The sequence below is a fragment of the Balaenoptera physalus genome (genome assembly GCF_965194825.1).
Source record: "Balaenoptera physalus genome assembly, chromosome: 16".
Lineage (NCBI taxonomy): Eukaryota > Metazoa > Chordata > Mammalia > Artiodactyla > Balaenopteridae > Balaenoptera > Balaenoptera physalus.
Window position 1 is genome coordinate 87,486,936 of NC_138898.1, and position 14,330 is coordinate 87,501,265.

The 14,330-nt window shown below is 44.8% G+C and overlaps 1 protein-coding gene across 3 annotated transcripts in view; it reads left to right on the top strand.

Annotated features, from left to right (window-relative positions):
• Positions 1 to 478: 478 nt before the first annotated feature.
• The window catches only part of BAIAP2L1 (BAR/IMD domain containing adaptor protein 2 like 1), an 85,074-nt gene continuing 71,222 nt past the window's right edge, over positions 479 to 14,330 (top strand). For all 3 annotated transcript variants that reach the window (XM_082428924.1, XM_082428926.1, XM_082428925.1), the window contains exon 1: positions 479 to 658. In XM_082428924.1, the coding sequence (XP_082285050.1) occupies positions 608 to 658 (51 nt within the window). In that variant the 5' untranslated portion in view covers positions 479 to 607. The remainder of the gene's footprint in view (positions 659 to 14,330) is intronic.

The following is a 14,330-nucleotide window of genomic DNA, read 5'->3' on the forward strand; positions in this document are numbered from 1 at the left end:
CTCCAAGCAGAACAGCCTCGCGGGGTCCGGGCCCCGGGGCCCCAGCCGGCCAGTGCGCCTCAGGTGGGGACGCTCCGCCCACTTGACCCAGCTCATATTCGCCCCGCCCACATGGGGCCGCTACACTCCGCCCACCCACCGCCTCAAGGAGGGTTGCCCGGCTCACTTGGCCCAGCGCGCCTCTGCCCCGCCCACACGGGCCTCACTGACCCGCCCACCACGGGCCGCCCGCTCGGCCCGCCTCCTTCCCACTGCCCCTGCCGCCTCAGGTAGGGTAGCCCCGCCCACCCGGGCCGCCCCGCCTCGCGGCCGCCCCGCCCACCCCGCCCGCCTCAGGTGGAGCCGCCTGGCAAGCCCTGCTCGCTCCAGCAGGGTTGGGCCGCTTCTCCTCGGCTCCTCCAGGGCGGCCGCGGCGGTGGCGGTAGCCCTGCAAGTTTTGACGTTTCGGACGCGGAGGCGCGCGCCTGCACTCCCCGGCCGACGGCTGTGGAGGCGGCTGACCCTCGAGGGCCCCTCAGCCGCGCCCCGGCGCTCCCGCCGCCCAGGGTCGGGCGGCCACGAGGCCTGGCCGCGTCCTCCCGCGCTCTCCAGCCCGGCGGCTGCAGCCATGTCGCGGGGGCCGGAGGAGGTGAACCGGCTCACGGAGAGCACCTACCGGGTAAGCTGGCCCGGGGCGGCCCAGGACCCTGGGAGTGCCGGGGTTCGGGGTTCGAGGGCGGGAGTCCCGGGGACAGTGGGGGCGCCAGGGTTCGAGACCGGGGAAGTGGGGAGGCCCCGCCGGCGGCCGGCAGCCCTCGCCGGGGGAGACGGTCGGGATTTTTCACCTTCGGGGTGAAGAGGGGACTTTACGCGGGAATGTCCTTCCCTCCCCCCTCCTCTCCCCTTCTCCCCTCCTCCCCTCCCCCTCCTCTCCCCTCCCAGCGCTGGAGACGCCCAACAGATTACACATTTCACAAGCAAACATCTGTGGGGAGGGTTGGGGGCGGGGGCGTCTTGTGTCGCCCCTGGGGCGCGTCCTCCTGCCCAGCTTCTCCTTGGGGGTCGGTGACCGCGCCGGCGTGGCTGCGGCGATTAAGCTCTCGGAGAGCAAAGAGCCAAGCTCGAGTTTCCTCTGAGAATGTAGGGGGGAAACTCCCAGGTAGTTAACAAGCGCCAGGTGAGCTGGGCTCGGCGCGGGGGCCTCCGGGGGGCGCTCCCTCTGAGACCCTGTCTCACACAGCTTTAAGTTCAGCTTGGCTTTTTAGACGTCGATTATTTTGTGAGCTTATGGGAGTCAAAGAACGCCCGAGGTTTGAATAAAATTGACCTAACCTCAAGGAATGCGTCGATGGTCATTCTCTTAACTTGCACTTATTACGAGAGAATGTTTCCAGAAACGAACATAGATTTAGGATTAGTGGCCAGTTTAGTAAGTTTAAGTACTTATAAATGAATTCCAGTTGAAATAAGATATGTGTTTAATCATCTGATATTAATAGAATACAAAACAACTTTTGTTTTAATTCGGCTTAGGCTCATGGAACTCAAGTTCTCTAAATTCATTTGTAGCCATTTTTAAGACCCACAGTTGGGTCATTTTTATAGTTGTTTTTTTTTTTTTTAACCCTAAAATTTAGTTTCTAGTTTTGCAAGGTCTGAGTGAATTCCTGAAACCGGAGTTTATTGACTTTTGTTGGATAAGAATAAAAGCATGAAAATAAGTTCATAATCCTTCGAAATTTAAAAGATTGGTTCCCTTCATCTGGATACACAAATACTGTCATATGTAGATTATACTGCATAGATAGATACAGTAGGTACAGTTGTCATGGTATTTTTGGGCTCAGTAAGTAAATGTGACCAAAATCTGTTCCTTATTCATGTTTCCTTAATAGAGGGCAGTTTTTAGAAATCCCAGAAATTTGAATGTTAAAGTTTTACTTTTGGGTTGAGATTGTTTGGTATTTAAATGATCCTGAAGCTGGTGGGGTAGGAAGTGGGGCATGTTGACAAAGTGTGTAAATATAACATTTTTACTCTTGGACTTGGGAGTAGTGGCTACTCTTGATGGCTGTCCAGTTAAGGACGGTAAAACTGGACATTTGTGAGGAATGCAGATCATTGCAAATCTGAGTGGAGCTGCGCTCCTCCTGCCTCCAAAACACAGACACATATATCTTTCCAACCTGAGATACCAACTCTGGCATGCAATCCTGAAGTCACTCTTCTCTGCTTTTTCTCTCAATTCTTCCTGACTTTCACTTTCAGTGGTGACTCAGTGGAGGGACTGTACTCAAGTGAATTACAGTGCCACGAATGCCAATGTCGCATTACCCAAAGAACTGAGGCAGGAGGGAAAAAGTGTGGATTCTATAGTTTTGGTTATGTGTATTTATAGACACAAAGCATTGTAAATCATTTTCCTATTTTGAAAGGCTGTAATACACTGAAGATTAGAGACCAGTACCTTATTGCTTTCTACTCCCAGGTGTCTTAAAAGATACGAAAAGCTCACAGATGTTTATTGACTGACTTTAATCACCATTTCCTCGTTAACGTTTTGGGGTCATGTTTAGGTTGGGGTGGTGGGATAATAATTTACAGCTCCAGACAACAAGTTTATATGTAATCTATGAAGTGAATGCTGCTAGGTCACGCTTTGACTATGATGGGAATGCACAGTGAAACTTTACGTCCACAGGTCTGATTGAAAGCCCAGCATCTTCTCACCACCTCCTCTTTGGGCTCTTCCCCTCCCCCACCCCACCCCACAAAGACCAAAGCTGAAAACAATTTAAGTTTAATATGGTAAAAATCTCCCTGCAGTGTTGATGAACCTAGAAAAGAGATCTCCTTTATGTTACCTGGCAAACTAGAATGTTTTACTAATAGAAACACAACCTAACCAGGTGTGTTTACAAAAGCCACCTGCAAATGAGATTTTATGACTTACATGGGTTTTAGATTTTTTTTTTAATACTCAAATTTCTCTGACTGAAATAAAGGAATAAATTCTTTAGAGAAAAGGGGGAATTATAAAGTGTTGTGTTCCTCTGTATGCAGTATCAAATATCTTTAAATATTTATTTAAACATTTGCTGAGTTTTCTAAAATGTATACTTAGACAAATGATTACTGGAGAGCCATGCTAAATCCCAGGAAGATGTGTATTTTACGGCGTCACAAACAAATGGCATGGTATTAAGTCCCAAAATGTCAGGTAGTGTCACTGTTGCTAATTAGAATTAAGCCAAAGATCCCTCTCCCTCCCCACTCTTCCGCCTATGCTATGCCCATGATTTTCCCTCAGCAGCTTGCTTGTGATTTTGCATGGTTTTCTGTTGAGTACATGCTTTAGTGGTAGAAGGAAGAAGTAAAGTTCAAAAAAAACCCTTAATTAAAAGTAACCACACGCACGCAAAAAAGTAACCACAACCTTCCTAGAAGTCAGAACTGTTGGTCTCAGGATGTTGAGGAGGGCTGGATGTGATGTCACCCCTACATTCATCTTGCTGAAGCAGCAGTGATGAGGAAAGGGACACAGAGGTCTTTGTTTAATTGCCACCTTCTCAGAGTCCCACTCAAACAGCTTTAAAATCCCAGATGACGCCATCCGTCTCCCAATGCCACCTAAGCCTACTTTACCTTCCCCCCGCCCCACAGTGCTTATGACCTTAGCATGTAATATATATTTACTTATCATGTATGTTTATTCCTACTCCAACTAGAATGTGAGCTCCCAAAGGAAAGAAGCTTTGTTTGGTTGTGTTCCGAGCAATTAGAACAGCTCCTGGCACCTAGTAGGTGTACATATTTGTTGAATAAATGAACATTTAATTAATTTCGCTAGCACCTGTCCTGTGCCAGTCTCCCCTCTCCCTCCCTTGACACTTTCATTCGAAGTGTACATCAGCTCTCTAGGTGGACGTGGATCTTGTTTACCATTGAGAAAGTGAGGCCCAGAGTCTGTGAGAGACCAGTGCCCACGTGCCAGTTCCCCTGCCAGCCTCCATCCCTCTCCTTTTTGTATAGAAATTTAGCTTGTAGTGGCCAACAAATGCACAAACCAAATACATTTTCATACTTCGGTCATCTAAGATGTCACCCAGAAGTTTCTGTCATCGTTAACTCATCATCATTGACATGTTTTGAACAAACCTTCTTTAAATAAGAAAATGAGGTACTTTTGTTCTTTCACTGGGTAAAGCGAGCAGTCTAGGCCTATGTGCTAGGTTTTGTTTGTGTAAGGGTGGTTTATTTTCTCGACTTGGGTTCAAGTGGGGACATGTAAGTGAAAGTCCCTGCCTGGTTGGCTTCCAGTGTGAACTGTGGCATATAGGTCTAACTTTTGAAGCTTTCAGTTGCTGTTTATGTTTATTGTTGTTGCTGTGTAGGCTACTTGATATCTTCATGTGTTCCCGCCGTAACACTACTTTCTTCAGGTATGCTGAAGATAAAATGGGACTTGCAGAAGACCAGACAACTTGCTCTTGGTTCCATGACTGAAAAAGGGGATTGTAAGAATCAGGTGCCAGGTAGCGGCAGAAAGCGTTGCCAGGTATCAAATATTAAACTGCACAGCCCAGTATTGTAGCTTTTTGTGTGGTAAAATGAAAACACAAAGCCAAACACTGAATGTCCTTTCTTGTCATAACATTTTTCTTGATTGGAGAGAGGTTTTAGAACTACAGTAACATTGCTAAGCAGACAGAGCAACATCCTTTTTAATGAAGGCTGGGGCCACTTGGATTTGTGACACCAAGTTTCAGGTTGCTTTTGAGTTTACACTTGTGACATTATTCCAGGATTAGGCATTAATTCTTGCCTTGCACTTCTGTTCTAATGAGCTGCAGGCAGACCTGCAGGGGAAACCTAATGTCTGTGCAATTGCAACCAGTTGGATTTTTTTCCCCTCAACATTCCACACAGGTATTTATTCTGCAGTTCAAAAGTAAAAATCATTATAAAAACAGCACAGATATTCATTTAACTTATCTGTTAACATTTGCAAATGTATATATTTTTATTTCTAAAACTTTTATTTTTAATTTTTATTGAAGTATAGTTGATTTACAATGCTGTGTTAATTTCTGCTGTACAGCAAAGTGATTCAGTTATACATATATGTACATTCTTTTAAAAATCCTTTTCCATTCTGGTTTAATAGTTCCCTGTGCTATACAGTAGGACCTTGTTGTTTATCCATTCTTATTTCTAAAACTTTTTATTGAACTTTAATATGCCCACTGAAAGGTTTGCTTAGGTGTATAGAGCTCACTAAATTGTCACAAACTGAACCCACGTGTGTAACCAGCACCCAGATCAAGAAGTAGACCATGACCAGCCCCCAGAGTCCCTCTCATGGCCCCTGCCGGTCACTCTATCCTCTCCAAGATAACTACTCTCCTAAATTCTAGCAGCGCTAATTAGTTTGGCTTATTTTGTCCGCCTTCTTTCACCCAATGTGTCTGTTGGATTCATCCATATTATTGTAGTAGTTGTAGTTAGTAGATCTAACTCCACTGTAGTTAGTAGATCCCCCATGCATGCGGGATCTAGTTCCCCGACCAGGGATCGAACCTGGGCCCCCTGCATTGGGAGCGTGGAGTCCCAACCACTGGACCACCAGGGAAGTCCCTGTTATTTTTAATTTGGGTCTTCTCCCCACTTAGATTGTAATGCTTGTGAACAAGTCCCCCAGATTATACTTCTCAGCATTTCCCACAGTCGTTCATGTTTTATTAATTTACATGTGTGTGTTGGTTTTAATCTCAGAGGCTCTTTAAAACTATATTTTTCTCTGATACCAGAGAATTTCCAAAATTTCTATGAATATTTACACCGAAAGTAAGTCACCCAGAATCCCCCACTGTTAACTCTTACTGTCACTCTTTCCAGTATCTTTCAGTACATCTTTCCATGTCAGTCAGTACTGTGTGCTTCATCCCTTTGATGACTTTCCATTCTTCATCAGAATTTATTGATCCACTCCCCTTTTCTTGGATGTAAGATCGTTGCCAATACTTTGCTATTGAAGTACTGCACTGAACATCATTGCAGGTAAAGCTTTGCACAAATCTGGGATCTTTTCCTTAAGCTAAATCCCCAGCAGGAGTTGTGGGTCAAAAGGTAGTCAACATTGTAGAGCATATTTGTGATACATTGCAAAATGCCCTCCAGAAAACATGCCCCAATTTATGCTGTAATCTGATCGTGTGAGAATGTACCTTTCCTGAACCTCAGCCAATTAAGTAGGTCTTTTAAAACTGCTTCCTTTTTTTCTTTTTTTTTTTTTTTATAACCTTTAGAGGGTTTAAAAAAAAAAGTAGTAAAACGTGTATACCTATAACATAGAGTAGCTTGTGGACATTGGCTGGGAGAACACCCGAGATTTCATGTCTAGCACTACTGGGTATAATTTCCCCTATAAACTTTGTACTTGTAGATGTGTCCAGAGTAATTACAGCTCTGTGGCCCCTGAGGCCTGTATGTTTCTGTTCTTACTTTCCTCAGCCTTGATTTTATACTTCTCTTTATGTTTTCCAGACCTTGAGTCTGTCTTTCTGGTTTATCATTATATTAAGGACTTTGTCTGGTTGTAACTCAGATCTTTATGGTTAAAGGTAAGACTTGTGGAAATGAGATAAAATGTTGCTGGTTTCTCTCTCGTTCCAAAATAAATGAAAAATATTACCAGAATGTGTTCCCAATCTAGGAAGCAAAATAAATAAGCACACCTCAGAGATGTAAGGGATTGCTCAGGGCCTTCTAGAGCTGTCTTCTGAGAGAGAACAGCCAGTGGGTGAAGATACTTCTGGGTTTGTTGCTTAAACTGGTTTTATTTATATGGTAATTTGGAGGTTAAAAGTCCCTCAACAGTAGCAATTCCTCCACTAAAAATATTAAGGGCTAGCTGTGGTTAGCTCTAGGGCAGGGGGCAGGGGGCAGGGGGCTTTTACTTCTTACACTCTACCTTCTGAAGTGTTTACATTTTATGTGAGTGGGTTACTTTTATAATACTTAAGCTAAGGGAAAAAAAAACCCCTAGAAATTGATAAATCTGTTCCATTTTAATGGATAAAAAGTTTTAAAAACTAAGGTAAAATGTGCCACTTTCTACCTCTGTTTTGCAAATTAACCTTCTGAGGGTAAACCTAATTTAAAATCTTACCATTTTCTCTTAATTTTTTACTTATGGGGGTACTTTTTTTTTTTTTTTTTTTAATTTATGGCTGTGTTGGGTCTTCGTTTCTGTGCGAGGGCTTTCTCTAGTTCGCAGGCTCGGTAATTGTGGCTCACGGGCCCAGTTGCTCCGCGGCATGTGGGATCCTCCCAGACCAGGGCTCGAACCCGTGTCCCCTGCATTGACAGGCGGATTCTCAACCACTGTGCCACCAGGGAAGCCCCATGGGGGTACATTTTTAACATTTACTAACCTGAGACTATGAGTGCAACAGAAGAAAGATTCAACAAAACTGAGAACCAAATTCTAGTTCTTACAACTATCTTTTCAAAGTCTTACTCCTGATGTTGCAAGCAGCTAATCCACTACGAGGTGCAGCTGTATCCTTGAACGGTATGAAAGCAGTAAGAAGGACCAGAAAAGGTACAAAAGTGGAATTAACAACCTGCCAAAGTAAGAAGGGATAAAAGTTCAGATGATAAGAACATATTGCCTGCAATAAACATGAAAAAGACCTGGGTTGGGGGTCAGGACAGAGCTCAGATGACGAGTCCAGCCACTAGGCACCCTAAGTGCTTCCCTGTGGCCTTCCGGATGGAGCAGCCCCCTCCTGAGTTAGGAGAAGAGAAGCTCCAGTCTGGGGGGCTGGGAGGAGGGAGGGGAGAGGAAGACCAGGGACAACCCTGGTCACCTATCAGATTCGGATGCCTGAGACCTAAGCTAACAGACCAGTCCGTTTCTAGACGCAAAAACTCCAGTGACAGAAGAGAATCAGGAAAATCGCAATGATAATTCCTTATATTTAAGTGCTGCAATTAAAAAAAAAATTTTAGTGGTTTCAGTTGACCAAATGGTGTATTTTTTCACGGGCTTCATCTTACAGTTGGAGCAGCTTGAGGTGCCGGCTGTAACTATGTCTGATGGTACAGTATATTTCTAAGTGTGTAAGCACTTTAAACGTGCAAAACACTGTTCTTACATGACACTCAGTCCAACTGTTGTGCCCCTGAGACAGACGACTTCTTCAGCAAACCAGTCCATCCTTGTGTTACCCCAGATTCTGGTATGTACTTGATAATGCCATATTCCTCCATTTGACCTTGCCTTCAATTTTCACGTCTGTGAACAAGGGTGAGGATAGTACCCACCTCATATGGTTGTTGTGAAGATTAAACATAATAATAAACGAAAGCTCTTAGAACAGTGTGTTGGCTGCGAGCAGTAGTAGCTTGTGTTTGCTGGACCATACCACCCTCCGTGCATTGATTTTCATGTGCTTTGTTTACTGCTTATCCTCAGCATCTAGTAGAGTGACTGACACATAGGCGGGTAAAAGAATAGTATTAATATTATTGGCACAAATTTGTCTCTCAGTCAATGAGCTGTACACTCCTTGAGGATTTTTTGAAACCCCTCATTGTGCTGATGGCACAGTAAGAACTCAGAAATATTTGTTGAATAAGTACAGATGTATGCTTATCTCACAGTTGTAACTAAATCCTCACCTGCTCCATGGCCAGTGAGACTGAGGTGGCACTAACAATCACAGCTGCCATGTTCTGAGCATCTGTTCGGGATGCACTGACTAAGCTTCCCACCTACATTCATTCCTTCTGCAGCTCTCTTCTTGTGCCCCAGGCTGTACCAAGCACTGTGGTCACCACTGGAAACCACCCTAGAGAAGAAACAGAGCCTGTGCTTTTCTCGAGTTTATAGTTTATGACAGGACAACAATGCCCGCCTTTCCCCTCCACCGTGGCCTGCCCCGGGTCATCAATTCTGCTTCCTTGCTCCTTCCCCCCACCTCCAGCAGTACCAGAGGTGGCCTGCCTTTACCAGTTCCGTTCTTCGGACTTTGTTTGCTTTGTCCCAGTATTGGAAGAAAGGAGGAGAAGAGTGATGTATGAGCAGGTTAAGGTCAAGAAGAGTTTCTTAGGCAGTTTGTAAGAAGTCTTTGGAAAGTTGGCTATATGAGACAAGTAGATGAAAACAAAACAACAAAAGTTTTAGAAGTTTTGATTCCCCTTACTGGTATCAGAACTGTATTTAACAAACTTGAACTATTTTTACATTGTTTTGGGTTTTTGAACAATATTTCTCAGATTGCAAGGGCTGGGATTTTTTTTTTTTTTTTTTTTAATTTATTTGGTTGCACCGGGTCTTAGCTGCGGTAGGCGGGCTCCTTGGTTGAGGCTTGTCAGCTCGTTAGTTGTGGCATGCGAACTCTTAGTTGCAGCATGCATGTGGGATCTAGTTCCCTGACCAGGGACCAAACCCGGGCCCCTGCATTGGGAGCACGGAGTCTTGTCCACTGCACCACCAGGGAAGTCCCAAGGGCTGGGATTTTAATGCAAAGCAGAATGACCTGTCTCACGGGATCTTATTGAGGGCAGTTCATTAGAATATTCCAGATATTATGTAAGAGTGGTGTTTGGAAAGAACTAGTGAACTAAAAAAAGGAATGTCGCTTGCGATATGAAATCAGCAATTTACCGCTGACGCTTGAACAACACGGGTTTGAATTTGTACAGGTTCGCTTATACTTGGATTTTTCTCAATAGTAAATACTACTGTACTGCACCATCGCATTGATTGAATCTGTGGATACGGAGGGCCATCTATACTCAGATTTTCAACTGTGGGGAGCGTGGGCACCCCTACCCCTCATATTGTTCAAAAGTCAACTGTACTTTGATCTGGTAAAGTTCCTGTTGCTCATTAAGTACTTGGGGACTTTCTAAACAAATGCAACTGAGCACATGAGACATTCTTTCCTGTAAATTAATTGCTTGCTTTTTATTGCATGACACACCTTTTAAAATTAATAACCATGCAGGCAAGAACACTTAACCAAATGGTCTAGCGCGCCCTGTAGCCTTCAAAGTGTATGTCTGTCAACAGCTATTTTAAACCCAGTAACTAGTCAGTTACTGTTTCCTTAATACATGCCATCTATCTGTGGTAAAGTTATATATTTCTAAATGATTTTCAAGTTATATTAAAGGTGTTTTGCATTTCTTATTTTCACCATGTCAATCTAGATTGCCTGGGTATTTTTTCATACCTGTCTCCCTCAGACCATGCATTTTCTTTTTTTTTTTTTTTTTTTAAAGTTTTTTTTTTTTATATGTACCATTTTTAAAGTCTTTATTGAATTTGTTACAATATTGCTTCTGTTTTATGTTTTGGCTTTTTGGCTGTGAGGCATGTGTGATCTTAGCTCCCCCTCCAGGGATCAAACCTGCATCCCCTGCACTGGAAGGCGAAGTCTTAACCACTGGACCCCTAGGGACGTCCCGACCGTGCATTTTCACGGGCTGGAACTCTTACCTCATTCATCTCTGGGTTCTGTACATCCAACATAAGGTTAGGCTCACTGTATGTGTGTAATAAAGAGTGAACAAATGTGTAGTTCTTTCAAAGGCCCAAACGTGAGGACTTTACAAGTTAGTGGAGTGATACATAAGTACGTGTTATCTAATACTTGCCATGATCTATCTCTCTCCCTCTCCTCCCAGCGCCCCCCACCCCCCACACACGAAAATACCAGGAAAGAAGCAAATTTCCAGATTCTGACTGAAAGTTATGTAAGAGTTGTCCTAGCACTGTGGCTTATAGGAAGGATTATTTCCATTCTTTCAAATAAGAACATGGACCTGTAGGAACCAAGCAAAAATGGATACTAATATTATCATAGCTGGAATTTCAAGAAGTGATTTTTTACTTCAGTCTCACAGGTACTACTTCCTCTGAAGTTCAAAGTCCAAAAGTTGCTTGAAATCTGGGGTAGGGTCCCCCAATCCTCTTGCTGATGGAGGCCAGTGAGGGCCAGACATTGCTACCATGTCTGATAGCATTGGCAGTTAGTAAGCTAGGATTGCCTACTCTCAGCCTGGAAAGGGTTTTTAGCGCTGCCAGGAAATACATGCCACTATATGGAGTATAGCACCTGCTGGACCTTGGACCCAGTGTAATCATCTATACTTAAAACTACAAGGGGGGCTTCCCTGGTGGCGCAGAGGTTGAGAGTCTGCCTGCCAGTGCAGGGGACACGGGTTCGAGCCCTGGTCCGGGAGGATCCCGCATGCCGCGGAGCAACTGGGCCCGTGAGCCACAATTACTGAGCCCGCGCGTCTGGAGCCTGTTCTCCGCAACAAGAGAGCCCGCGATAGTGAGAGGCCCGCGCACCATGATGAAGAGTGGCCCCAGCTTGCCACAACTAGAGAAAGCCCTCGCACAGAAACGAAGACCCAACACAGCCCAAAATAAATAAATAAATAAATACATACATACATACATACATACATACATACATACATACATACTACAAGGAAGGGCTTCCCTGCTGGCGCAGTGGTTAAGAATCCGCCAGCCAATGCAAGGGACACAGGTTCGAGCCCCGGTTTGGGAAGATCCCACATGCTGCAGAGCAGCCAAGCCCGTGCGCCACAACTACTGAACCTGCACTCTAGAGCCCTCATGCCACAACTACTGAGCCTGCGCTCTAGAGCCCACGAGCCACAACTACTGAGCCCGCGTGCCACAACTACTGAAGCCCACGCGCCTAGAGCTCATGCTCTGTAACAAGAGAAGCCACCGCAATGAGAAGCCCGCGCACCACAGCGAAGAGTAACCCCCGCTTGCCACAACTAGAGAAAGCCCGTGCGCAGCAACGAAGACCTAATGCAGCCAAAAATAAATTAAAAAAAAAAAAACTACAAGGAAATATGATTTCAAATGATCCCCCTCATAGACACATGCGAAACTTTAGTGTTTAAAGTAAAATGAAACTTTCTTTCATTGAAAGTGTTGAATAGGATTCAGGCCATTTTTTTTCCCCAAGTTATGTTATCAGATGGTCATGAACACCGATTGCTTATAACATGGTTCTTCCTCCACAATTTTCTTTAAAAATAACAATTGAAAACTAGTACACTAGTTTACTGAGTGGGATAGCTCTGGGACTTCGTTTTCTTGACATGCTTGATAATTTCTTCAAGAACGTTTGAACAGTTACAGACCACACTTCTTTCTCACACCAGTATGTTGGGACCTTTTTTGTTTTGCTTAATTGTGCTTTGGCTTCAGAGCAGTTCTTGCTGCCTAAATGAGTAGGGAAGGTGGAGTTTTGTCACAGAAATCTGTTTCTTTAAACAATGAAATAAAAGGTCCCGGAGATGTAATTGCTTCTAGTAACGGATCTTAAGAGGCAGCAAGACGTACCTTTCTGGTTCTCATCACTTGGTTGGTTCTTAAGGAGCTTGGGATCTACCGGATGCTCTCAGAACTCTCTCAGAATGTTCTAGGAGAGGCTAAGCCCAAAGAGGTGGCCCTATTCTTTCCTGACCACTAGCCCAGTGGCTTCTGGTGCAGAGGTCATGTTGCTGGCGGGGAGCCATGGAACTCTTGGCGCCTCGTGGCTTCATTTCTGGCTTGCCCTTTGCCCTCTGAATGAAGGACCACTTTTGCAGAAATAATTATCTACAAACCAAAGCCTGGTTATGAATAAAGAAAGGAAAGGAAGAAGGAAGGCAAAACAGTGTTTAAGTCATAGTGAAAGTTTCATGGAGGGGGGTTCCCTCTGTGGGCTGAAGATTTCCTATGAAACTGTCCTTCTAGAGGGACACGGTAATGATTTTTTGCCTGGAGAAACGTTTGCCAAACTCCTTCCCCAATCATAGCTGGAAAGATAACTGCCAAGCAGGAGATTGGTCTCAAAATAGCTGGGTTATCTTTTTCTACTAATGGATCTGACTGAGCAGCGGAAGTTGCTGCCAACAGCTACATGAGCAGACGTGCTCTGCAGACCAGGAGCATTGTTCTCTTTGGTCCTGGACCAGTGTTCACAGAGGACAGTGGATGGCCTGCATCTCAGCACATCTGGATCTTCTGTGGGCAGGCTAGTTAGAAACCACAGCTTTGTGGCATTGCTCAGCATTGAGGATTTAGAGCCTGAACCCTTAGCAGCCCGGGATGTCGAGAACAGCAGGGTTTTTGTTGTTGCTGGGTGGTGGTGGTTGTTGTTTTTAATAGTTTTATTGAGGTGTAACTTATAAACTATAAAATTATAGTTTTTTCATCTACTCACCAGTTAATGGACATTTGGGTTGTTTCCAGCAACGTATTTTTTTAAGCACTGTGTTATCGCCTAATACTTAAAAAGTAATTTAAATGTCAACTTGGAAAAAACATAGGGTTGGGAAGCAAAGTTCACAAGGAAAGATGTGGCACTTGGAGATTTTGTAAGCCTGTTATGACTTGGTAGGTAGAGGGCAGAATCTTGCAGCTTCTATGAGCCTCTGTTGGAGCTGTTACTTTGAGCTAATGAAGCCGCGAGCAGTGCATTACCTCACTCCAGCAATCCTTGCTGTGGCTAATCAGCCCACCGGCTCATTGTGTCTGTGTGTTCCGACGAGCTGAAGGCGCGTGATGCAGCTGATTCGTCCACGAGCACATACATCTCTCATGTAATTTTAAAAGAATTCAAAAACTGCTGCTGCGAGTACACCTTGGGCATTAGATAGTCCAGGTACTGTTCTTGGTGCTGGAGGTGCAGTGGTCCTTGGCCTTAATTTACTTAATTTCCTTAGTTTCTACTAAGGAGGCAGAGTAGACAGGTAATATCCTGTAAGGTAGTGACAAGCCTTTTGATGAAAGAGAAGCAAGAAACAGCTGGAGAGGGGGCTGCCGAGGGCGGGAGGGGGAGGGTGGAGGAAGCTGTCTCTGAGACCCGGGTGGGCGGGTATCCAGGAGAAGAACCTCCAGGCAGAAGGAGAGCAGGTACAGGATCCCGCAGTGGAGTTGCTTTGGCCTGTTCCGAGCACAGCCCAGAGGCCATTGGCCTGGAGCACAGAGACGGGGGTAGGGAGGGGAGGCCACAGCCCAGACTGGCTTGATTGCAGGCAAGATCGATGCTTTTGGTGCCTCTTCTTACCCTGTGGTGAAAAGGACAAAAGTCACTAATGACTTGACTCCATGATAGACTTGAGAGCTGAGGATAAAAACCACCTTTCATTGTTTCTCTTCCCCTGCTTAGATAGTTCCAGTCCTGTGTCCTTTTTTTAATGCTGACAAGGGAAATGGTTTATGGTACTTAAAAAAAAAGTACTGTATTTCACCCATTGGGCAAAAAAAGTATAACACCAAGTGTTGGTGATTGTGGTAAAAT